General features: G+C 45.5%; 1 protein-coding gene across 2 annotated transcripts in view; it reads right to left on the bottom strand.

Annotated features, from left to right (window-relative positions):
* LOC147724067 (uncharacterized) overlaps positions 1 to 26,255 on the bottom strand; it is a 331,100-nt gene that overhangs the window by 27,987 nt on the left and 276,858 nt on the right. For both annotated transcript variants that reach the window (XM_086965662.1, XM_086965663.1), the window contains 2 exons: positions 9,079 to 9,135; positions 7,058 to 7,174 (listed from right to left, as the gene is read on the bottom strand). In XM_086965662.1, the coding sequence (XP_086821788.1) occupies positions 7,058 to 7,174; positions 9,079 to 9,135 (174 nt within the window). The remainder of the gene's footprint in view (positions 1 to 7,057; positions 7,175 to 9,078; positions 9,136 to 26,255) is intronic.

Below are 26,255 nucleotides of genomic sequence, written 5' to 3'. Positions count from 1 at the left end.
GCGTTCTCCCTTGTGGCGAACAGGTCTATGTCTGGACGACCCCACCTTTGGAAGTACGGCTGGAGTACCGATGGATGTATCTCCCACTCGTGCATTTGATGACTGTATCTGCTGAGCAGATCCGCCATCTGGTTGTCCTTCCCTGGGAGGTGTTCTGCCATGAGGAAGATGTTCCTCTGAATGGCCCACTTCCACATGCTCTGAGCCAGGTGAGACAGCTGTGGTGAGTGGGTGCCTCCCTGCTTTTGGATGTAGTACATCGCGGTCATGTTGTCCGTCCGGACTAACACCACCTTGTTGCACAGATGTACAATGAAGGACTTGAGTGCCATGAAGATCGCCATCAGTTCTAGATAGTTGATGTGCATCTTCTGCTGCTGCGTCGTCCATAGTCCCTGCACCGTGTAAGTGAGCAGATGAGCTCCCCATCCCTGGAGAGATGCGTCCGTTGTCAGGATGACCTGTGGCACTGGCTCCTGGAACAGTCGGCCCTTGCAAAGGTTGTGTGGAGTCCACCAATGCAGAGAGTTGTATGCCCGACTGGTAACCAACACTAGGTCTGTTAATTGTCCCTGAGCCTGTGTCCACTGATTTGCTAAGCACTCCTGGAGCGGGCGCATATGCAACCGTGCGTGAGGGACTATGAAGATGCAGGAGGCCATCATGCCTATCAACTGCATGAACACTCTTGCTGGAAGTGAGTGTCCCGGTCTGAACTTTTGGATTAAAGACTGTATGCCGTCTATCCTGACCTGGTTTGGTTGCGCCTTGGCCGTCAGGGTATTGATTGTTGCACCCAGAAACTGCCGGACATGTGCCGGCTGAAGGTGTGATTTTGGGTAATTCAACGAGAAACCCAGGTCGTGAAGGAGGTGAATGGTAGTCGACATGTCCGCGGCGCACTGATGATCCGACCTGGCTTGAACGAGCCAGTCGTCGAGGTAGGGGTAGACATGGATGTTCTGCCTCCTGAGGTGCGCTGCTACTGTCGCCAGACACTTGGTAAACACCCTTGGGGCAGTTGTGACTCCGAAGGGTAGGACTTTGAACTGATAATGCGTGCCCTGGATAGTGAACCTGAGGTACTTTCTGTGGGACGGATGTAGCGGAATGTGGAAATAAGCATCCTTGAGATCTAAGGTTGCTAATAAGTCTCCTTTGTTTAACATAGGAAGAATTTGTTGCAGTGTAAGCATGTGGAAATGCTCTGACAGTATGTACAGATTGAGGGGACGGAGATCCAGAATTGGTCTGAGAGATCCGTCCTTCTTTGGAATGAGGAAGTACAGGGAATAAACCCCTGTGCCTTCCTCCCCCACTGGCACGAGCTCGATTGCCCCTTTTTGCAGCATCACCAACACTTCCTGCTGCAATAAGTGCAAGTGCTCTGCGGACATAGGTCTTTGCCTTGGTGGAATGTTGGGTGGAGTGGATTTTAACTCTAGACAATAACCGTACTGGATAAGCTGTCGCACCCACCTGTCTGTGGTGATGTTGATCCAGACGGGCAGGAACTGCTGTATTCTCCCCCCGACAGGTGTTAAGTGGTCGGGGGGCAGTGACAGCGAGTCACTGGCTGCTTGTGGCAGAGGAGCGTGAATTGTTGCCTCCTTTGCCGCGTCCTTTGTTGCTGTTTCCCCTGTAGCCCCTCTTGTTCTGTTTGGGGTACGAGGATTGTGCTCCACCTCTAGGGAACTGTGACTGTTGACCCAACTGTCCTCTGGTGACTCCACGGGCACCTGAGCGACGAAAATTATTGCCACGAAACTGCTGTGATTGTAGGGCCCCCATAGATTTAGCAGTTTCAGTGTCTTTTTCAATTTTTTCCAGGGTGGTGTCAACATCTGGACCAAACAGTCTATCTGGATTGACTGGCTGATTAAGTATGGTTGTTTGAATGTCAGGTTTGAATCCCGATATGCGGAGCCAAGCCTGTCTTCTGAGCATGACACTGGTGTTAATGGCCCTAGCGGCCGTGTCCGCGGCATCAAGTGCACACTTTATGGCCGCGTTGGAGATCAGTTGTCCTTCTTGTATAATCATTTTGGTGCCCTCTTGAAACTGCGGAGGCAGGTGTTCGACAATCTGCTCTAGTGTGTCGTAATGTGATCTATCATAACGTGCCAGTAGTGCCTGTGTATTTGCAATACGCCAGAAATTTGCGGCCTGCGCAGCCACTCTTTTGCCTCCTGCCTCTAGCACTTTGGACTCCTTATCCGGGGGAGGAGCTTCACCCGTTGTTTGGGAGTTGGCCCTTTTGCGTGCGTTTGCTACCACCAGGGAGTCAAGCGGCAACTGTCCTCGAATGTATGCAGGGTCTGCAGGCGCTGGTCTGTACTTTTTTTCAATACGTGGGTTGACCACCCTCGCCCTGGTAGGCTCTTTAAAGATGTCCGCAGCATGCTTGAGGACCCCTTGGAGCATAGGCAGTGTCTTTACAGTTCTTTCCGAAACTGAAAAGGTGTCGAATAGAAAGTCTTCCTCAACTGGGTCAGCATGCATGTCCACATCATGATTAGCAGCTGCCCTCTCAATGAGTGCATGAAAACCTGCAGAATCCTCCGTAGGGGATGCACGTGTACTGAAAGTCTGTGGGTCTTGTCCCACATCTTGGTTGCCTTGGTCCCCAATGGCATCATATGAATCTGGCTGTGCATCAGGTTCATTGACTGGGAACGTGTATTGTTAGTCTTCACCATAGCCCTCACTTTCGGAATGGTCTGGAGACGGTGTTGGGCTCCTTCCCCGAGGAGGCTGAATAGGTTCCATGAGGCCTGAGGCGTCCTGTGGAAACTTTTTCTTCTTTAGGGGGATGACATAGGATTCCACTGGCTGCGAAGTGATTTTCCTTTTGTAAAGGGTTAACTTCCCTGTGTCCGCGTCTATGAAACACTCCGAATCCTCTTCTGGGTCGAGCACCTGACCCGAAGATGCCCCTGCCGTCGAAGATTCCGACTTCTTTGGCGTCGATTTCGATGAAAAGGCCTTCGGCACCACTTTTGGCGGTAGAAGGAAGAGGAGTTTACTAGCGGGCTTGACCGGGACGTCCGCCACCTTCTGCGTCGATGGCGTTGGCGTCGACGAAGAAAAAGCCTTCTCCCTAATTCTTTGTAGTGAAGAAGCAACGAGAGATGCGTCGGTGACCGATGTCTTTGGCACCGACGAGGTGGCCTTGCCTTCGGATGCGACGTTCCGTTGGTCTTTTGGAGGGATGGACGGCGCCGACCCCGAGTCCTTGGAGCGATGCGCAGATGTCCCCGTTGGAGCCGGGGCAGTGCCGCTTGCTTTGGCTGGCTTTGCCGGCGCCGGAGCGCTTGTCTTGTGCGTGCCACCCTTCTTAGAGGATCTCTCCTCCGGCGCCGATTTTGACCCTGTGGAATCACCGTGTTTCTTCGACTTCTGCGGACCTGAGGTCGACGGAGTCGATGAGGCTGCCGGTTTATTTGTTTTTGCTGTTACGACCGCCATCTTAGGGACGATTGAGTCCTTAACTTTCGGTTTCGGTTTCGGGTCGGCCATTTTAGGTGCTGTCGAGACCGTTGCTTTCAGTTTCGGTTTCAAAACCCTCGGCGCAGCAAGTATGTCCGTGGCCGGGCCATCTGGCGGGGCCGTGGCTTGCGCTACAGGGTCTTGGGTAAGGCCGACAGGCGATCCCGCGACCCTCTCCTGATGTCCGTCAACTTCGGGGCATAGCTCGTCCCCTGAGCTATCTTCCGCGGCCCCATAAACCATATCGTCGTCTCCTACCTCGTCGACGTATTCAAGGCCTTGACCCACGACTCCGTCGCCGTCATATTCCGGATCAGCCTCGACCTCCGTCTCAGGCGGGGAGATTTGAAGATGATGGCTCTGGCCCTCCTCTTCTTGGTCGTCGAATATGTTGTCTGGATCCGGGGCCGCCTGTTTGGCCACAAGGCGCACCGCGCGCCGAATCGTGAGAGTCTTCTTCGACCTGAAACTCGCACAGGCCCTGCAACTTCCTTCGTCATGGTCTGGCGAAAGGCATTTATTACAGACCGGGTGCACGTCTATATGTGGGTATTTGGACCCACAGAGCGGACAAAGCTTAAACGGACTCCGCTCCATGTTGGGAACTTGGTGTCGAGTCGCGATGAGAAGGCCTCGATGTCCGAAGAGTAGTAAAAACTCCGCTGATTCCGGCTCCGAGAGACGGAAGAACTCGAGACCGTACGCAAACAATACCGACGTAAAGAACCCAAAGCCTTTTGGCCGTTAAGATTGATGTTTATTCGGTTCCGACGGAGACGTCGAGACCGCATCCGAACCCAATGGCGGAAAAAAACAATCTGGGGATGGAGCCGATGCCCATGCGCACTGTAGTCCAGGGGAGGAGCCACCCATCTCAGGATACTTCGAAGACTCTTCCAGGACAACAATGTGCGATCATCCGGACCCAACACTAGGTGGCGATCTAATGCTAAGATATGAATTTAGCAGCCCACATGCCTCGAACCTGTAGATCAGTTATTTCACCCTATGGGGATTCTTAGGATCCATCTCTATGAAGTGTAGTATCCAGCTAATGGCTACATTTATTTAAAAAAAGAAATTAAGTCAGGCATGTGTCTTATTTTGATTTGTCGTGGATTAGCACTGAATGGCACAATTACAGTAAATGACTGAACCCTGAATTGTCAAAGAAAAAGAAATAAGTGACCACTTTTATTTTCCTATAAAAGGGGTTAATGTCCTGAGCAACAAATGTCTAAAGTATTGAGAACAGCCAAAGTTGTAGTGGTCACAGAATTCTTCTTCTGTTCTTTATTTTCATTTGATAACAGTTCAACAAAGATGTGGATTTGAGCCAACACGTGTTACGTCTATTTGGAGTAAACCATAGACTTCTTCAGGGCAAACTCATTAAACTTTGTTAGGTTCGAAGTATAAGATACAAAGGTGTCATTCCCTCGGAGCACTCTCCACGTGGATTGACATTCAATTCAGATATCGTTCTGTGACCTGTGATTCAAACTTGAAAGGTTAGCACCTTGCTAGAGGAATGGTCTCACTTTCTTGATATACAATTGTGTTTTTGTAGCGCTTTCATATGGATATTGCACCTTCGTGTCTTATACTTCGTACTGGACAAAGTTTACTTGAGTTTGCCCTAAAGAAGTCTATGGTTTACTCCAAATAGACTAAATAAGTGTTTGCTAGAATCCACATCTTTGTTGAACTGCATCAAATGAAAATAAAGAAAAGAAGACTAATTCTGTGACAACTTAAACTGTTCTCAACACTTGGGACATTTGTTGCTCAGGATATTAACCCCTTTTTATGGCTATAGGTGTGGGCTTTTGTCTACGCGACTGGTGACGGCGGGTGGTCGTGACATATATCCTTTGAGCATTCCTATTTGTCAGCTGTGACTTTGCACAACTCAGCGCATTCTATACCCTGCCACCCTTTCACTTTTATTTCCTTACAACTACATCATGACTGAAAACGGAACAAAACCTAATGTCAGTGCCTATGCTCTTCACACACCATGCAACATTCATCCGCTCTCCACTCAACACCCAACTGAGTCTTCCTTACACCTCTTTACATTCAAATAATTTGAGTGCATTGTGGTTTACCTTGGACGACCACAAATCTGATTAATCTCTATCAGAGTACACCACACCACCATCTCCTCTTCCCTCAGCCACTGATCTTTTCCTCGGATCTTCAACGCAGACAGTACATGCTTTTAAGGTGCTTATAGTTGTCCTGAACACTTTCCCCTCCATCACCCCCATGGGCCTCCCCTTGCATACTTCAACCTGGCCATCAACTCACCATAAACTGAAGCTTATCGAGTCTCTAACCTGCTATTTACAACACATACACACCCCTTGGAAAACCCTCCATTCCATTATCCTCTAACTCAAGTTGCCCTCCACCCAGTTGACCAGTGATCATTTGTACCACCAGTGATTATTTGTACCACCAGCGATATCCATGTCACCCGAACTCCAGGTGGACATGTTCACCTCAATTCACGCCTTTATGCCAAGATCATGTGGGACAAATACAATAAACCTCCCCTGAGTGGTTATCCACTGACTTCGCTCTTGCACCTATGCCATGGATGGAGCCCTCAACCCCACCCCTCTTTGCACCTTTCATTATCCGTTAGCTGCAACCAGGACCACCAGGACTATTAAGGAAATATGCACCCACAGCAATAATTAGCAAAAGGACACAATGTCAAACTGACAGTTGTCTTCTCAATAATTATTCCACTCTCAGCCCTATGAGACTAAGCTATTTATGTACACCTGTAACATACTGCAAACTCCTACACATAGTCCAGCCACTAGTTGCAATCAGGGCTATTGGACACATCACCTTCTCAACTTGGGATAGTTTTTGCACCCTAACGTCTAGCTCCCACCCCCAGCCTTTCTAAAGTAATAAAATAAAAGGCACCCCCCCCCCCCAAAAAAGGATCAAAAAATGGTATTTATTTTAGAACGTACTTCACTAATTATCTGAGATATGTAAAGTATACCTAAATACTCTTCCTGGAAGGCCAACCCTGAAGTGAATACTGAATGTACAATTGCCACCGTTGCCATTTCCCACTACCTAGTCTCAATCAATCAAATAAACTGCTTTGAAAAAAGTAATTTCACTTCAACCAGTTCCACCTTCATTAGGTGACCATCTTTTTTTTGTACTTTATCTTTGACTTGTCCTCTGGGGCGATTCAAATTCTAGTGTAAGCAGTTTATCTCATGGGGCTACCGGCAGGCCTACTCCCCTCACGATTTATGGAGGTTTTTAGCGTTTGCCATGATGGCATTCAGAGGATTCTCAAATTTCCAGCAAGTAGTGCGGGGGTGAAAATGATGGCAGGGTAGGGTAAGGGGGGGGGGGAGGAGGGGGTATGAAGGGGTGGATAACCAAGGCATTCAATGCAAACCTATCACAATCACTCCCAGAAAATATCAGAATAAAGGAGTTGTCAACATTAAAAGTCAGAACAATGGACATGTGACCAACAGGCAAAAAAGAAGGGTACCGTTGACATTAACATTAAATTGAATACCTCAAAGCGAGATGAAAGGCCGAAATCCAATGGCCGTTTCCTTCTGGGGCCAATGGCGGCCAACGCCGTGAGATTAGCCTCCCTCTGCTGCATCTGTGCCAGCTCCATCTGCTGCATCTGAAGAACAGACAGGAAGAGGAGCTTAACACCACCAAATAAAATGGCTGGGGTGATAACTTGCCGCTGGACACATTTTGCAGAAAAATAATATATAAAACCTTTGGATAATGACATTTGATTAGGCACACATAACTTTTCAGTTCTGCTACTTAATGGATACATTTTCTTTAAACAAATTCTTCAGTTATTTTTATTTCTTCTAATATTTAACTTTACCAGCAACATTAATGATGGGCAACGACCACACCTACATGCACCCGAGTGTGAAACCCCACATTCTACATATGCATGTACTTAGACCATGCTCACCCCAACTTCCTGTACATATATCAAAACTGCAGCCAGTAAGGCGTGCCTTTTTGGTTTCCCACAGCATTCCAGGCCAGCTCCTCTGGTGCAGACCTTCTTAATAAATGCAAAGTAGGGGAGCCCTTCGCATTCCAGCTACTACAAAAGGCTTTTAAGATGTGGTGGTTCCAGAGGTACAGGTGGAAAGAGGTTACGCACAACATCGCTCGTCTTGTAAATGTAAATGTAAATGTATTTGAGCTTATATAGCGCACAGCTACCCACAAAGGGTTTCCCGGCGCTTGCTTAGGGAACCCGTCCTGGTATTCCCCTGTGAGATAACCCCGGCAGGGTATCCACAAGGTGAAAGCCAGGCATCCCGCCGCGAGGGGCCGTTGTGGAGATTAAGCAAGCTATTGCCCAGAGTCGCAGAGTGTGAACCCGTGAGTCGAGAAGGCACCGGAGCGAGAATTATTGAGTCCGTGGAATTTTTGAGCCCAAGACCCGCCGAGGCGGGGAATTGAACCCTGGTCCAGGGCCGATCTCAGCTTCCGGGTCTGCCGCCTCTAACCCCTGAGCCACACTTCTCCGTCTTGGTGCTGAGAGATCTTGAGGATTACATGCAATCAGGCTGGTAACTATAGAAACCATTGCTTCGGCTTCAGATCACACGTCTCACACCTCAATTGTCTTTATTATCGTCCACTCTCAGATCCCTTAATCAGAAATGTGAGCAGGGAAAAGAATCTGTAGGTCAAGTGAAAAATTTCACACAGAGACACACACACACACAGACACACACACATCCGCAACCTTAGGTGCTTTCATTTCATTCTCTTACCACTAGCTCTGGGGCCCGAATCCAGCGAGCTCGGATATTAAGGCTCAATTAAAATAAGCTCCAATTAGTGGAGGTCTTTTCCTCTCGGGCTGGAGAAGTCAGGAAATGGATATTGGGAAATGTAAAAAGTCGGCTACTGAAGGAAGGCTGCAGAAATAAATGAACTTATTTGTTGATTTCTACCGTTGCTATGCAGAGGCCCCTGGGAGAGAAAGCTTAACCAGTCTAAGCTATAAACTAAAACCCCTCCGGCTAAACATGAACTGTGCAAAACAAGGGCTCCGTCTCAGAACAGAAAACTGCTGGGCCCAGAAAATGAGAAGCCAGAGGCATTTTCCATTTAAAACTAAATCCCAGTACCGCCTCCCAGCCAAAGCATTCTAAGCAGTATCAGATTTACAAAACGAACAATTACCCTGGAAAAATATAGCCCATTGTACAGTCCCAGATGCTAAATCTCCAGGTTTGTTTTTTCCCTCCTTTTTAAAATCCGGCAATGCATTCTTAAAAGTACACTGCGGAATTTAAGCACCCTTTCTAGAAAGGCCTAAACGATGGAAAAAAAGCTCAGAATTCACTGACCTCATTTGATGTGCTGCCCTTGCCTGTGGCAGTTCTTGTCCTTCCCAGAGGCCCCTCGAAATGGTATGCAACAGCAAAACAAACCCTGACCTAATTGCCAGGAGACTGCTGCCAACCTTCCCTCAAACGCAAAAAGCGAAAAACAGAAGGGAAAAAAACGATGCACCGTCTTGCAACTTGAAAGACCTACCTCTTTGGCTTTTTGCTTTAATCGTAGCTGCTCGGGGTCCTCTTTGTTGGAACGGCTCTAACAAAGAAAAAAAGACTGGTTTAAAAGAAGTTATTAGAGTATAAACAGCAAAGCGTCCATTACATATCTGATGAATAACCATTTTCTTTTGTGATGGAAAACATTAGCTAGAGGGGTAAACGCCTCCATCCAGGCATTTTTAAATGTTGTTTTCATCTAGGCATGCAGCCTTAGCTGTAGCCTGGAGGAAGCTTAGGCTGGAAATGATGCTAACTCTGTCAGTCAGATCGGTGACCTTGATCACGGCTGCAGCATGTACTTAAATGGGTGGCGAAGAGAAAGGACCTTTCTCTGTGCTGAAGAGGAACACCTTGACACAGTGCAAGTTAAGAAAATGGACGCCACAGGATTTCAGCCAGATGGAAGCCCCATTAGAGTAGGGTTGTGTGTGTGTGAGCCCCAAAGTCAATTGCTCAGTGTAATCACATTTCAAGTCTTGTTGTTTCGTCATAACCCGCCCTCTAGTAGCTTGTAACAGTTGGGCTTAGAGTGGTAAAGATGCTCATTGCAACATAAACCAATGTATTATAACACAGATATTTCTTCCAAAGGTTTCGGTCACTCTTTCACCATAATCAACACATTTTTATGTCCAGTGTCTATATTCAATAAATGGAACTCCACCGACACAACCACATCTACGAGGAAGATATGACAGACTAGACTGTTTACCTGAAGCAGCCTGTATGTGCTAAATAAATGAGCAACTGGAAAACAGATGATTAATAGTTGGTTATTTTTGCATAAAAACATGCAAGTGCACGGTGGAACTAGAAGCTTTGCACAGATCAATGAATGAAAGTTGCTTCAAGTCAGATGTGATAACGGCCCCTCAGAGAGGGAGAACATTTGCAAAATACCGTACATTTCGAAGATAATTTATTAACCTTTCCCTGCTTTAACTATATGTAAAGGCAAAAACTTGTGTTTCTTTCAGCCACTCTAAACCAGATTTCTCGAACAAATTGGTCAACTAAGAAAGTTAGGTTAAGACTGGTCAAGGAGGCATTAAATACTTCAAGAAACGTATCTGCAGTGCTCCAGGAGAGCTGTGCAGACATATATAAGCGATGCTTTGCACTTAATGCCCTTAGTGCCCTGAAGGAGTATAGTAGGCATAGGGCACACTCTCCATCTGTGCCCTGTAACTGCATGCAGTGTTTGACTAAAGCTCAGACTTTCCATGAGACATGGCTTTTGGAAGGGCCTTTTACGTAGTGCCCACAGAGAAACAGTGTTCTTATGTATTGAGCATCTATGACACTTACTGTATTTGCTTAATCTGCAAAATATACAGTGCACAAGAGATAGGAATATACCACAATTAGGCCATTTACATGGCACTGGGCACTGCTAGAGCCTAGCCTTATTTTAACGGTAATCCAGTCAGAGTTGCAGAATGTGCCTTGTTTAGAGTGGGTGAAGGCCCTGGTAGTAGTTTGCGTGCTGCGGCTACAGGTGCATAGCTATTGGTTTTGCCTTTTGTGTAGGGGACACAATTGCTTAGTGATTAGTTCACGATAAGGATATCAGAGCAATGAATTAAAGTTCCATGATTCCAACTAGTAAAAGCCCATAAATCATGACACTGCATTAGGGGATTAGCGATTTTGAGCTGCAACCTTAGGGTTACTTCAAATAAACATTTTCTATGAATATAAAGAATGTATGCAACTTTAGCGGTTTTCATTTACTACTTCCACGTGTTATTTTTAGGGGTGCGAACGTAGCCAGGGCAAGAGAGGAGCGGGAGAAGCAATGTGATGTACACATGGCCGGCTCAAGCATTCAGTTGAAAGGCATCTCTTGGATGTCATATTAACAGTACCGATGCTTGAAACATTATGCTGTTTCTCCAGTTCAATACATTTTATATGGAGTACCAGTAAAAAATCCTAGCAGCAATAAAAAATCTAAGAAACGTCAGAAAGACCAGGCTTCTTTACGAGCTCCAAATGCTCCAGAAGTAAGAGTATGAGGCCAGCATATCTTATGCCCGCATGGCACTGCCAATATTGCTGTAAGTCCGTTTAACAAATTCAAAATTAGGAGAGCTGGAGTTTACTGATACAGAAGACAAGACCGATGGTCACATCTTCGGCAATTCGTTAAAAACATAACCAGAATAAAACCTACATAACTTTAATACCAGTGGACATAGCCCAAAGAAATAGTTTGACTACAAGGTGTGCAGTAGGATAGTAGACATCGAGCCCCCTGTTTCCCCTCTGCCACAGTTTCCATGGAGTAGGACCCACCAAGAAAACCGGGGCAGAGAGGAAAACTCATTATGCTTGGCGGGACCGAAGCAGTCCCGCCAATCATATTGCATTCTCAAGTCTGTCGCGCAACTGGCAGTGATCTCTGATCCCTGGCGGTTGCAGCAAGGCAATGGCGGTCTGACTGCTCAAGTTGTAACAGGGCGGTCAGACTGCTGATGCAGCGGTGCCCGCACCGCCACCACATCTACGGCGATCCAGAGAACCGCCATAGTCCTAATCGGGCCCTAAATGTTCCTAAATGTCCATTTCTATTTTCCAAAACAAGTTGGATTCAGCAGAGAGGGAGTTAGTGTTCTGCCCCTCTTTCCATCTCACAAAGGCGATCTACAAGTATAGCTTCCCTTTCGTATTTTCACTCAAAACTGGGCTTAACAAGTGCTCTTTCCAGATTTTTTTTTTTAACATTTAGAATTTGCAAGCAGTCAAAAGTTTTACAACCATCTTCACGAGAACCCAAATTCAAACCCACACCAGCCCCTGCCTCTCTGACCAGAAAAGAGAACTAGTACAGCCCGAGTTACGGGAAATTGCACAAAAATAAATATTTGTTGAGTCCCTTTCCTGCCCAAGGTTTCATGAGCATCATTTGCTCATAAAACACAGATTGAGTAAGATTAATACTACCATCCATTCAATAGCCTGGTTTTGTACCATTGTACACCTTAAGGACACCATAAATCTAAAAAAACAGACTCTTCACACAAAACATCAAAGTGCATTTTGAAATGTAATATTTCAACAGCGTCTAAGTTCTTCTTCACTCTTTCCCTTTGATTCATTTGTTTGGTGAACAGAAAACTTGGCTTCCAAGCCAGCCGCGTGTCATACCCAGGAATAAGTTGTTTCCATCAAAACAAGCCAAATAAACTCGAGCTTTGTGTTTCCTTATGAAAACCCTACACGCACGAGGTTACGAAATAAGGGGGCCTGGAAGTAGGACTATAACTCTTTATTCCATTCCTCACGCAATTGTATTATAAATAACTAAGACTAGGTGAGCCCTTGCAAGGCGCCATCATTCGATGAAAAACATGGCAAGAACACTGAGCTGTCATGGTCCGCCATCCAAACACTGCATGGGCCACTCCAATAAATTGCAAGTCAAAAACATCTGGTCTAATCTGCAACAAAACCTGCAATGGTAGTGAGGTGGAATTATGAATAACAAAACAATAAAACGTGCATTCATATATAGAAAACTACATTTGACTTCTGATGTCAACAACTGCTTAACATTATGGGACAAGCTTTACAGCTCAAATCTTTAGGGGGGATTGAACCTGGTATGTGGTCAAGTGTCATCTGCATACAAAATGCTGCCTCTTTGCACGATTCGCTGCCACTTAAATACTTGCCAGATTAAAGCATACAGCTGTACTCCATTTCAGATGGGCAATAGGTAGACATTCCAATACAATAACCATTTCTGCAGTATCACAGATTAGTTCCTACAAATATCACAGGGAGTTTTTGCCATTCCTTTCTGAATTAGGATACCTACCATTCAACAAAATAGATTTTCTAGCTAAACAAAATGGCATAGTCAGCAGGAAATAAAAGCACTTGAGGTATCATAGTAAATAGAAACTACACGCCCATGTTCCAGCAGATGCAATACTGTTGGAGTCACAATAATTTAAGCACATTTATTTTCAAAGCAGTTCATTGTCTGGTTACAAACAACCTCTCTAAAATTGTGTACTAATACACACCAGCTTAAAACCTATGATCCAACAACCTCAACATACTTTTTATAACTAAGCCACTCAGCGCCACTTTAGGCTCTTTCAACAACTCCGAACAGCACTAAAAAGTTACTTTCCGCAACTTGAAATAAGAGGGTGATGACTCGCCAGTCTTGCTGTACTTCTGTATATTTCATGCCTGTAGGATCCACTAGTTCTACAACATACCTTCAGATAAATTTGTGTTCTCACTTAGCTTAACCACACATTTATATCAATTAAACCATACAACTGTTATTGTGTCTTACTATTGTCAACCACAACATACTCAAAATGTTTAGGAGTGGAATGTTGCTGTCAAATATATTAATAACGAAGTATACTTTAAATGTTGCCCTTGATCATCGTAGACTTTTGTTTTAGGAACATTAATGCACCACCCTAAGTTCTCTCTGAAACTGTCGAACAGATGGAGACAAATACTGAGCGGGTCAGAGAAACTTGAACAAGGTCCGGAATGAACAGCTCTCCTGCCACGCAAGGACTTTCATTACAAGAAAGCTCGAAAAAAAGGTAGAGGACCTGTGTGAGGCTTTTCCTTGGGGCCATGGGATAGTTAGTGGTTACTAGGCAATATCCTTTATTGGTACCATTTGCTAAGGGAGCGCTTCAACTGGATAACTTAGTTACTGCCTGTGGATACTTGACTCTCGAGGTAGCAATGGAGAAGATTGAAGGCTTCATCTAGAAATTGATAGGGTTTGAAACTAACATACAGAATGGCCCAGTCCTTTACACTTAAAAACATAAATAGCCAATCAGTATTATCGTTAAAGAAAATGGACATAGGGGGCAGCTAAATAGAATAAATCTAAGAAATATACAGACAAACATAAGATGGTAGCGTTCTCTATGGCCCATGTAAGATCGTTTTTATGGCTCCTATGGACTACATAGGTGCTATGCAGCTTTGCACTAGGTTGGATTCAGGAATCTTCGTTAAATCTCGTTGGCTTTGTTAAATCTCGGGTGTTTTGCCAGAGTTTTCTTCTGTAAAGGAGTCAGGCTTGTGAAAAGATGCATATGCTGAGGCTCTGGACAAAGATCTAGCACTTATTCAACCTTGAACAAAACGCTGGACAAGCATGCAGGCAGACGCCATAGCAGACAATTTTCCAGTACTCACCATATAGACACTAAAGGTGTACCACAAAAAAGGGTTCTGCCCCAAAACCCATCAACAAATAAGGACCTCCTCCAATGTAGTCAATGGTACGGTCCTGAAAATCCAGTTCCTGAAAGGAAATGGTGACCAAGAGTCCAGTCAACAAGTTCTAGGTAGGGCATTGCTGATTTGTGGAGTCACTCAACCAGTGAAAGACACCACTGTTGGGTATTTAATACATTGTACAACAACTGAAAACTAACTACTAAATGAATGATTGTCAGCTTTTTGAAACAGCCATGAGATGAGTCAACCGTTCAGTCTATTTTCTAGGACCACACTTTCATTACCTTTCCTTTCAGAAAATTAATTTGTAAACTTAAATTCTGTGCACTACAAAGACCAAACTACAATCACTGGGAAATCTTTCAAATTAAAAAATTACTTTGTATAGCAGGCATGTTTGTTAGTATAAAAATCATTGTCATCTAGTTGACCTCCCTTTTCTGGCATTGAGGGTGGGTTGTAAGATTTCTACGTAGTCAGTCATATATAGGAAATGGCAAGTGGGATTTGTTGAAATCTCTCAGACAAAGTAGACTTAAAACATATGTTTAAAATAATTATATACCCTTGGATATTTTTATCCTCATGATTAATTTTCAGTATATTGATACTTTGTGCTCACTGTATGGTTTCTGGGATATTTTTATGTTTCCAATTACAACCATTTAGCAGGTGTTCAGTAATTGTCTTTCTAATGCTCATTATATCAATAGAAAATTACATGTTTTTTCCAGGAACTAGGAGCACACCAAAAGAGTGCTTCTGAAGCTTCAACTGCTCTCTAGCTTGGACTTCATTAGGATTTTTTTGGTTTATGTACATAAAAGTGGTCCACAAGGAATTAGTATTAATTTACGTAGGTAAGCCAACACATGCCTTGCACTGTATTGTATAGTAAAATCAGGAAACCCATTTCAACTTAATGACTTGATTTTTATGTGTAGCCTGAGAGAGTGATCAAAAATGTCAAGGTTTGTTGCCCCGGTGGAAACCCCCTAGTACCACAAATGCTTGCTAAAGTTAGTTAGTATTTATTTTTATGTGCTCCAAGGTGCTTTTGTCTTCATTTACTGGTCTCCCAGGCGTTCAACAATAGCTTGAAGCCATAATAAATACTGTGTCTGTGCACTCCCTATACAACACCCTGAGAGTAACCTTTACACCTGAAGGTCTTCTGTCACTAACCGGTTACAATGTGTTATCTATAGAAGTTTGCAATAGGTTACAAATATATAACTTTCATTTTGTTTTAAATAAACTCTACTTCCTCTTAGAGTCCAGCAGATTTACAGATTAGGAACCTTGTGCGCATCACAATCCCTTCCTTTACATATATTTTGGTAAGTAATCTAAACATAAGACCTTTCTGATCACAACAAAACCAGTTTGTAGACATATCAGGCACCAGTTTGGGGTTCAACATACTCTTGCCAGCCTATTATTCATTGTACCTTGTTTTATAAAACTTGCGTTTTTTCCTTTAGTCCCATTTGAGTTACTCGCCGAGGTTTGATATTAGGCGTTATTAGGCAAAATCGGTCCTTCATCAATTGCTTTTGTACTCACAAGTTGGTCTACTGCCCAGTGAAGTCCAATTGAGCGAGCGGCTAAACGGGAGTGCAAGAGAATTTGTGGTCTTGTTGATTTGCTGCATGGTACCAACTGAGGCAAGCACCAGGTAGCAGGCTTTCAATGGCAGCTTGACCAGTCCCTATGGACAGTCAATGCAGACAGCCTCCTTGGACTGGGTGCAGGCAGCTCTCATAGGGCCACTATCTTCTGGAAGATTGATAATGAGCCTGGGGCTTTAATGCTCAATAAGAATTTGCTGACAGGACACCATACTTGGAAACATTTTAGTGAACACCGCCATGGTAGTAACAGTCGATTCCGTGAACCCCTTGCGGAAATCGGACAGGCAGTAAGGTGAGTATTATAACCTGTCTAGGCTGGTGCATTTGACAGATATAATTTTGAGTGTCACGTTTCTGACAATCACCCCTCACCTCTGACCTCGGGTGGTACTTGTTCGGTACCCAATACCAGCAGCACTACAAAGAAGATAAACTTGCTTTCCTTACCAATCCCCCTCTGGTGCACTCAACATCCGAATTCTTAAAAGCAACTCATCCCAAAAAGATCAGTGCCATATCTGACCGTCACTCTGAACTATTGATAAGAATAAAAGATACAAGGAAAGCTTTAGAATAAATGGTGGACACAGTGGACTTAGACCTAGAACAATTACAACTGGACTTCAATAAATATTTTAGCAAGAAGGCATTGTGGGAAAAAAGGTGCAACAGACATCGGAGGACATGGAAACTAGGAAATTATTGCACGCCTTGAGGTCGGGGGGGCGAGGGGGGGGGGGGGGGTGTTAAGATTTCTGCAAGGAAATGTCAAAGATGCAGAAGGCAGCACCCAGAGCAATAAAGTTCGTATAGTGGGTGCCCTAGAGAAAGAAAAAGGCCCAGGAACAGGATTCTGTCAAGGACCTAATACTCAACCAGGTCAATTCAAATGAAAGCCCAAAGAGCACTGACCCCTCAGCTGAAACCTAGCTCTTCACCCAGAATAATGTCAAGCATCCTGAATTTCATGGGTAGGAATGCAATCCTGTAGGTGGCAAGAGAGCTGGGACTCTTGCCCACAACGATAATACCAAAACGTTGCTTTTTCTTGACACTGTTCAGGCGGTGCAGCAGTAATGACATACATACGCTACCTGCATTCTCGCGGCCGGGCTCAGCTCCGCCGCAGCATCAACAGCTAAGGGCTGGGCCTTGATCCGCCTGTCTCCCGGCCGGGCTTGGCTCCGCCGGTGCCCCTCCCACCACCAGTGACGCCCTTACCAGCGCCAGGAGGCGCATAAAGGCAGCGCCAGGACTGTGAACAAACCGGGGGACACAAACGCTACCTGCATTCTCGCGGCCGGGCTCAGCTCCGCCGCAGCACCAACAGCTAAGGGCCGGGCCTTGCTCCGCCTGTCTCCCGGCCGGGCTTGGCTCCGCCGGGGCCCCTCCCACCACCAGTGACGCCCTTACCAGCGCCAGGAGGCGCATAAAGGCAGCGCCAGGACTGTGAACAAACCGGGGGACACAAACACTACCTGCATTCTCGCGGCCGGGCTCAGCTCCGCTGCAGCACCAACAGCTAAGGGCCGGGCCTTGCTCCGCCTGTCTCCCGGCCGGGCTTGGCTCCGCCGGGGCCCCTCCCACCACCAGTGACGCCCTTACCAGCGCCAGGAGGCGCATAAAGGCAACGCCAGTCATTCGCCCCGCGGGACGCGCGCGGGTGCGCCCGGGAGAAGCCCGGGACAAGGGCGGGCCGTCTGTGGCCGTCCGGGGCCGAAGGAGGCCGGGCTGGGCCACCCCGCTAACATCTACCTCAGTAAATGGGTAAGAGGAAGAAAAACCTGACCATGGAGGAGGGGGGCAAAAACGCTAAGGTGCCTAGGCATTCAAATTCTATTATGTCATACCTTTCCTCTGCTGTGGGGGCACTAACAAAGGAGATTGCCAATGCTGAGCAAGAACTGGGCATCGCTCTAACCTCCCCTCGAACACTAGTATCATCTCAAACAGTGGAGGCTGTAGTACCCATTCCTATTAATACATCCTGTGTTCCCCTGGAACCCCTTGTTACCATTGTTAATCCCCCCTCCGGTCCAAACAAGCAACAATTCTGTGCCTACTCCATCTGTTACACCCCCAAGCGCCCCCCCCACCCCCCAGCTGGCCCCACAAATAAACAAACGCAAGAAAGGGAAAAACATCAACACAACGCCGGCTATTGTTGATAAGTCGGATAGTTTGGAGGACAAACTAGAGGAACTTTTTGTGGCCAGGATTGAACCTCTCCTGGTGGGTATTGCTAAAGACATTGTGGACACTTTAAATACGTGCCTGGAAGGTCTCTTAAAGAAATGTTCCCACATTGATAGAATTGTACGCTCGTTACCTTCCAATATCGTGTTAACAAGCGAGGGTCAATCTGAGGAAGTGGGCAGGGGTGTGGAACCAGCAGGCAACTTGCTTAATATTCTTCCCACAACTGGCACCACGCATAAAGACATCAGGCCCCAGGCTTTAATTACAGTTCCTCCCCGGGTGTCGGCTAACGCTGCTATTCTGGGATCCCAGCCTCTGGCATTGTCCCATAAATACCTACCGCCGCAGAGGAGGGTCACCCCAAGTTCATACAAACTAAACCTTCCCCCAGAGGCGTCCCCACTGGTAGCGGTGTTTATTGGGGTAGACCCTCTTAGGGAAGGGGAACGGGAATCAACCAGGGAACTCATGGCCAAAGTAAAGTCTTGGTGTGCTGAGAAATGTTGTGGGGAGAACATTGCAGATATGATCATTCACGCAAGGAGGGTGGGTTGGATTGGCAAACAACCGAAAACTACATATGGTGATTGCGTGGTTATAAATTTTTGCAGGGCAGACGTGGCTGATAGGCTGTTTTGGGATGGCTCAGCGATATCAACTGGGGACCACCTGAGACCAGTTCCTCTGGGCTTCTTTTATCAACCCCCAACCTACCCTACTCCCAAAATTAATTATCAAGCCAGATGGCAGGGTGCGAGGGCAGCAGTGGCACGCAGAAATGCTAAAGTTTGCACACAGACACAATCAGCAATAGCCCCAAATGCCCCTTTGATAATGACCCAACAGGAGTCCCAGGATATAACAGAGGAGGGTGGGCTGAGCTTGAGTAACCACTATGCCCCTCTGTCTGGAATGGACGATATGGATTGACTACCAAATGCAGAGACAATTTCGATTACTGATGAAAACAGGGCAAATGTAGTAGTAGGTTGTAAAATTCTTAGTTGGAACGTCGCGGGCATTAGTTCGAAAATGAGCGACATTGAATGGGTCAGTTTCATTTCAGATAATAATGTCATTGCTTTGCAGGAAACGTGGGACACGACGTCCCGCTTTTGGTTGGACGGTTTCGTAGGTTTTGCTGTAGCGGCAAGCCCCAGTAATGCAGGTAGAGCGAGGGGGGGCCTCCTGACTTTCTTCACTTGATCTCAGGGGGCCACTGAAACAGATTAAATATGACTCCCCAAATTGTCTAATCGTAGAAAGGGAAATTAGTCCCACAAAGAGTACCTTGTTTATCAATTTTTATAATTCTGTTAATAAGGACGATGGTGGGGACAATATTGCCAGATTGGATTCGTTTTTAAACTCTGTCAGTCAAAATATCCATATTAGCTATGACTATGTGTTAATGGGCGATTTTAATATTCATCCTTGTGACTATAGTTGTGGCCAAATCGATTGCATGGAGACATTGAACCTGGAGGGCCCTCACTAGGAGCACACTAAGGCAGGTGAAGAATTGGAAGACCTCCTGGCCAACTTTAACCTCTTTGAATTTAAGATGAGGGAGGGGGAATCTAGAATACCAACTTTTAAGGGGACAATGCCTGGGACAGTCATTGATTATATTTTTGTGACCCCAGTTATCCTTAATCAAACTATTTCCTATTGTACAGTGCCTTCCCCCTTTAGTGATCACAATCCTGTCCTTTTGGTGGCAGCCTGGGGGGATTCTATGGGCCCCAAGCCGGGACAGGCCAGTCCTGGACCTGCTTTACGTTTAACTGATCAGGGTAGACGGCTGAAGTGGGCGAACGTGGTCCCTGGCGAATTTTATGCTGACATTGGTCCGCAGATAAAAGACCAGATCACGATTTGCCAAAACCCATCCTCACAAGGTCATGACATCATGGATGCCTTCCAGTTAATATGCAGCAAAGTTTCTTCTAACCTCACGGTTCAACGGAGGAAGGGAGATCTCAAACACTGTCGATGGTTTGATCCTTCCTGTTCTAAAGCCCTTAAATCCCTAAAATTGGCTCTTAAAGCAAACCCTAGGGACAGATCTTTGGTTGCAACTATGCGAAAAGATTATAGGAAAGCCATTAAGAGTAGACAGGATTGTATCAAACAAGAGGCTTGGGAAAACCTAATTTCTACTGACATCTTGCGGGATAGCAGGCAATTCTGGGCTGTAATTCATCACCCTTACTTCTCTGAGTCATCCAACCTCGATACGGACTGTGTCATCCCAGATGACAAGTGGTTGGCACACTTTAGTTCCGTTTATGGAGTTAGCGCACCACCACCCACCCACCTAACAGGTCCCTTTCGGAGGCCATGCCTTTGCACTTTAACAGTGCCGAGGTTGAGAAAGCAATCTGCGCAACCACTAGGAATAAAGCCCCTGGTCCGGACGGGGTACTGGCTGATTTTTATATATACTCGCTGAAATTATGGGCCGGTATCTTGGTGAATGTGTTTACAGCAGCAAACAGTACCCCACCCCCAACCACATGGGCGACTTCCACAATAGTTCCCATATATAAAAAAGGGCCAAAGGGACGACCTGGGGTGTTACCGGCCTATATTCCTTTTGGACTCTGCTATAAAGATCTTGGGCAGAGTCCTTTTGGCTAGGCTAAGGGACAGTCTGGAAGGCTGTGGCGGTCTGGACGACATCCAGTACGGCTTCAGGGAGAAAAGAGGCACGATTGAACAGTGCTCAAACTTACACCTGTTGATCTCCAAGTACACGGTGGCCAAGGAGGGGTCACTGTACTTAGCGTTCATGGACCTCTCCTCGGCCTTCGATCTGGTCAACAGGTCTAAGTTATGGGAAACCCTCCTGAGGATGGGGATTGATGAGGCCCTGGTTGGGTTTATAGCCTCACTCCACCAGGAACTTTTTGCTGTAGTGAGGGTCACAAAAGAAGGCAGATGTACATCCCGCTTTAATTCGAAGCAGGGTGTTCGGCAAGGCTGCATATTAGCACCCCTGCTATTCACAATTTACATCAATGGCCAAGGCAACCACTTAGAGGGGGCTGCGAGAGACGTCCCGTGTGTAGAAGAAGTTAAGATCCCTGCTCTCCTATACGCGGATGACGCAGTACTCATAGCTCGTACTGGCGTCTGTCTCCAAAAGCTATTGGATGCATTTGGTTCCTTCATGGACCGGCTTGACCTGAAGGTCAATTCCACTAAATCCCACACTATGGTCGCCGGACGGCAAAAGAAAAGGGCCATGGTGAAAACATTCTGGTGTAAAGGAGAGGTAGTCTCTAGAGTCCCAGTCTTCCCCTACCTTGGTGTGCTTTTTGACAGCAAGGGTACCTGGGGACCTCAGGTACGGGCCAAAAGCTTAGCGGTGATAAGGACATCAACGGCCATCCTGGGTTTCGCTAAAAAGTTGGGCCATAGACCGATGGAAGCCATTCTAAAAGTGTACAACAGCAAATCCATTCCCGTGGCACTATATGGAGCTTCTTTATGGGGCTACGCATGCTTGGAAAAAATTCAGAAGGCAGAGAATAGATTCTTACGTTCTCTTTTGTGCCTTCCTCAATCAACACCAACTTTTTCCATTCATGCGGAGGTAGGATTGGACTATGTCCAGGATAGGTTGAGATTGGCGCCCTTAACATATTGGCTCAAGACATGGTTAAATACAGAATTATCCCTCAACCACCTGATCATGAGGGATGTCATGAGCCTGGAGCACAGTAGTACAATCCCATGGCTGGCCTATTTAAAAAAATCTTTTATGAACCTGGGACGTCCAGATTTATTTACTGATCCCTCTGGCATTACAAAACAGGATGTGGTTGATATTAAAAAGCAATTTATGGTAAGGGAAAGATTGATTCGAGAAGAAACCCACAGTTAGACGCCATTATTTGTTAGTCCATTCACCTGCACTTGAACCCTATTTATGTTTTGTCACCAATTCATTTCACAGGTTTCTTTTAACGAAATTTAGGTTTAACCTTATTCTTTTTTATTTGGGCAGTTTTAATTCCTGGACAAAACCAGAGCTAGCACCACCCTGTACTTGTGACAATTTTTCAGTTCAGTTCAAGACACCATGCACTTTATTATGTTCTGCGATTTCTTTTCGGATCAGTGAAAAAAACAACTGTTACCTGTTTTAAGGGAAGCTGGCTTCTCCCAGGTGAGGCCAGCCTTGCTTTATCTGCAATCATTGGTAAATATACGCATTACATTCTCCATGGCAAATTTCCTATGTGGCGGCGGCTAGATCAAGAAGATACAAGAACTTTGCAATCCCCTTTGTATAAACTGCTTTTAGTGATTTTTAAACCCTGTTTTTATTGTAATACCATGTCATATGAATTCGATTGAAATTAAATTGTTTAATTGTATTTTATTTGTATATAATGTGTTTTTAATGTCCTTTATATGATTAACTAAATCGAATAAAGTTAATTTGACTGACATACATGTGTGGTCAAGTAGGAGCTGCAATGGTAAAGGGAAAAATACTTGATGCTCTTCACTGCACATACGAAGGTACTTCTTGGCGGACACACTTGGCACTCCAACTTTGCACAGAATGTCTGGACCTCAAAGGCCACAATTCAAGGGACCTCCACAACATGATCATCCTCAGCAATCCCTTAGAGGAAAACAGGTTTTTTCTTCCTCCCCTTTGAACTGAGGTAGGAGAAAGGTGGCTACTTGGAGCAGAGGCATAGACTGAACTGCATAATGGGACCTCATCTGGCGAAAGCGGAACACAGTCTTCTTACCTTCTGGCTACAGAGTATTGAGCTCTTGGCCAGGTTACAGTTGAAAGCCATTAATACTCAACAGCAGTAATGGACAGTGAGACTACATAATGTGCTCAGAGAACCCATGGGTGATTTATCTCTTAGGCTCACATTATGAGAATTATTAAGATGCAACAATGACAGTGTATTGTCAAACACGCTTTCACATTTAAGAGCTGAAAGGTGGTTGGGGGGCCCATATAGCAGGCTTCATAGTGAATATCACTACCACCTCATACTGAAGGGCTAGCACCTTCTTTGGGCTTCCTCCCTAGCGATTGCTATAAGGATTGGGCAATATGCACAAGAGAGGTAGCAAGTTAACTGCAGATACTAGAGCAGTGTAAAGCAAGGAGTGTTCAGGATTGGCAGCCGATTCTCATGTTTTATGGTTCAGACTTGGAGGCAGCAAAGGAATAGCGTCTTCGTGATATTGACTATTTTTCCTTATTATGGTGCTTTCAATATTGCAACACAAGTTATTGTGCTGGAAGGTTGATGGCCTGGGAGAAAAGAAAACGTGGAGCTTTCGTTCAGTTGTCAATTAGAAATGCCACGTTCAGCATGCGTCACAGTCCAGTAAGGGACCGAAATTATTTATTGGTGTAAGCTGGGTTCACAGGGCATGACAATTTTAATCAAAGAGTCTATTCTGTTCATTCCACTTAAAATGTGGGCGTCCCTCCATGGCGGTGTAGCACTTGGGGGAATCGCCACTAAGTCTGCTAATTCTTCAGTTAATTGTTTGTCTCTCCACAAGTTCTTCATTCGACTGCTCTACCACAGCCCATTTCAATAGGTCTCTTAAATACCAATTCTGTGTTTGTGTGCTTAGCCTGTAAATAGCTATACACCTTTAAACCAGTGCAGATAGATAATAAATGTATACCCATATAAATGCATCATCAAGCTGGACAGCCTCCCAGTAATTGAGTGTGGTTGCAATGACATGGTTAATTACTTCTCCCTAGTAGTAGTTTTGCAGTTTGAAGAATTTTCTGGATTCACATGGTACACATTTTTTTACCATTTAGTGGCTGGGTCTGGAAAAGTCTCTTTTGTGTGGTGTGTCACAATCGACCATGATGTGCTCTGTCTCTCCTTCGATGACCTCAGATGCTTGCCCCCAGAAGCCTTTCTGCGTAGCAGTCATCTTTAGTTTCTTCCTCTTTTTTAAAAACTCTTTGGTTGTGGCTTCATCTATTGATCCAACTCCTCCTTTTCCCTGTTGCAAATAGCTAATCATTTGGGGAAGTGGAAGGGTTGCATGTGAATTCAGAAAAATCTTCAAGCTACAAAACTACTCCTACAGGTAGGTAACCATTTCATCTTGCAGGGCTAACCTTTTCTGGATTTGCAAGCTGTGCATGGATTGTAGATGTAGTATCCTCCTGGGTGGTGGGGTTACAATAAGATTGTATTTTCAAACAGGTGTTGAGTACTTTGTCCCACCGGTTTATCTTTCTTCACTTGGTCATCTACACAGAGGTGTTTGGTGAAGGTGCATAGAGTACCAGTGACAGATTACGCATTTCCGGAATGGGAACATTAGCGTTGAAAGAGAGGGTTGCTCTTTTTCTTGTGAAGAGGGCTCATTGTTTTCATTCAAATGAAACTCCTGCTGCCTAATGGCATTGTTGGGTTGTCTGGACGATCCATCTTGCAATAGTGCATTTGCTTACAGGTGCACAGCCATTTGTGGTTTTTGCAGAAGTTTTTTTTTAAATGTTTCTCTTCCTGGCAATTTGTTTCTTGAATGTAATACAGGACTACGATTCTGACGTCTAGAGGATGAAGAATTTGTTCAGCTTAAGATTTTGATTGCTGGAAAAAAGCTGGTAGATGGACGGTTTGATTGACATGGGAGGATAAGACAACATTTGGAAGGAAGCATGGACTGATTTTGGTTCCCACTGTATGGATTTGTAAGCAAGGATCTTTGTACTGAGAGAGCTTGAAGTTCACAACAATTGCATGATGGCCAACAAGAAAGTCACTATAATTTCAAAAAGGTTAGTCGTACATAGATAAAAGTACATTTCCTAACTAGGTCCCCAGGAGCCATGCTGCCAAGCTGTATGTGGTGCAGGTGGAACACTTGTCTCCCTTGGATCCTAAGAAGGCCCTGATGAACTGGCAGTGATAGAACCCTTCTTTGTGGTATATCCACTAATTGGGAGAGCCAAGCCTGTCTTGTGCATTAGGTGCTATTTAACAGTGTCCTGGTTGTTTGAACCCCTTTATTACAAATGGTCTTAATGGTGGGGGTAAAAGGGGAAGCATATTCACATTTTCATGACTACTCCATTCACAGGGCAATCCCCCATGACTGGTGGTTTGGGAATCTGGCTGCAAAGCTTTGGCATTAGGTTTCTTTCCTGATTCACAAAGAGGTCTATTGGTGGTGTCCCCACGAATATCATGTTTACCACTGATGCTTCAGCTCCCACTATTGCGAGGTGCTTGCTTGCCAGCTTAACCTGTCCTCCTGTTTTGTACTCTTCGAAGATGTACTGTTAACTGTAGGATATGTATCTAAATGGCTCATGTTAGGCCTGGCGCCCTTGGTGTGATTTTCTTTGACTTTTTGCTTTCAATGCTCCTACTTTGCTCCCTTAATTTTTGCTGGCTTTAGGATGTGTGCACTTTACCACTGCTAACCAATGCTAAAGTGCTTGTGCTCTCTCCCGAAACCATGATAGAAATGGCTTTTACCCAATTAGCATATTTAATTTACTGGTAAATGTAAATGTAAATGTGGGTGTACTTGTAAAGCGCACTGTGACTCCAAGGAGTATCCTGGCGCTGAAGACCGCTGGGGAACCCGTCCTGGTTTTCCCTGTGAGATGGTCCCTTTCTGGGTATCTCCAAGGTGAAACCAGGCATCCCTGGCGTCAGTGGGGGGCCGTTGTAGAGATGAGGCAAGCTTAATGCCCAGAGTTGCCGAGTGTGTTCCCTGGTTAGAGTAGGCACCGAGGCGAGAATTATCGAGTCAGTTTGACCCTGGTCCACGACCCTGCCGCGTCGGGAATTGAACCATGGTCCCAACCCGTTCTCTGCTTACGGGTCTGCTGCCTCTAACCAGTGAGCTACACCACTCCTTAGTACAGTGCACTACATGTGCCCAGGGCCAGTAAATGAAATACTACTGGGAAGCCTGCAGCACCAATTGTGCCACCCACTCAAGTAGCACTTTAAATAGGTCTGTCTGCCATTGCACCCTGTGTGTACAGTTTTTAAAATGCCATGACGAAGCTGGCAAAATCAGCCCTTTGCCAGGCCTAAATTCT

Source organism: Lissotriton vulgaris, chromosome 4_1 (assembly GCF_964263255.1).
Source record: "Lissotriton vulgaris chromosome 4_1, aLisVul1.2, whole genome shotgun sequence".
NCBI lineage: Eukaryota > Metazoa > Chordata > Amphibia > Caudata > Salamandridae > Lissotriton > Lissotriton vulgaris.
The sequence above is the reverse complement of the archived record's forward strand: the minus strand, read 5'-3'. Positions and strand labels throughout refer to the sequence as shown.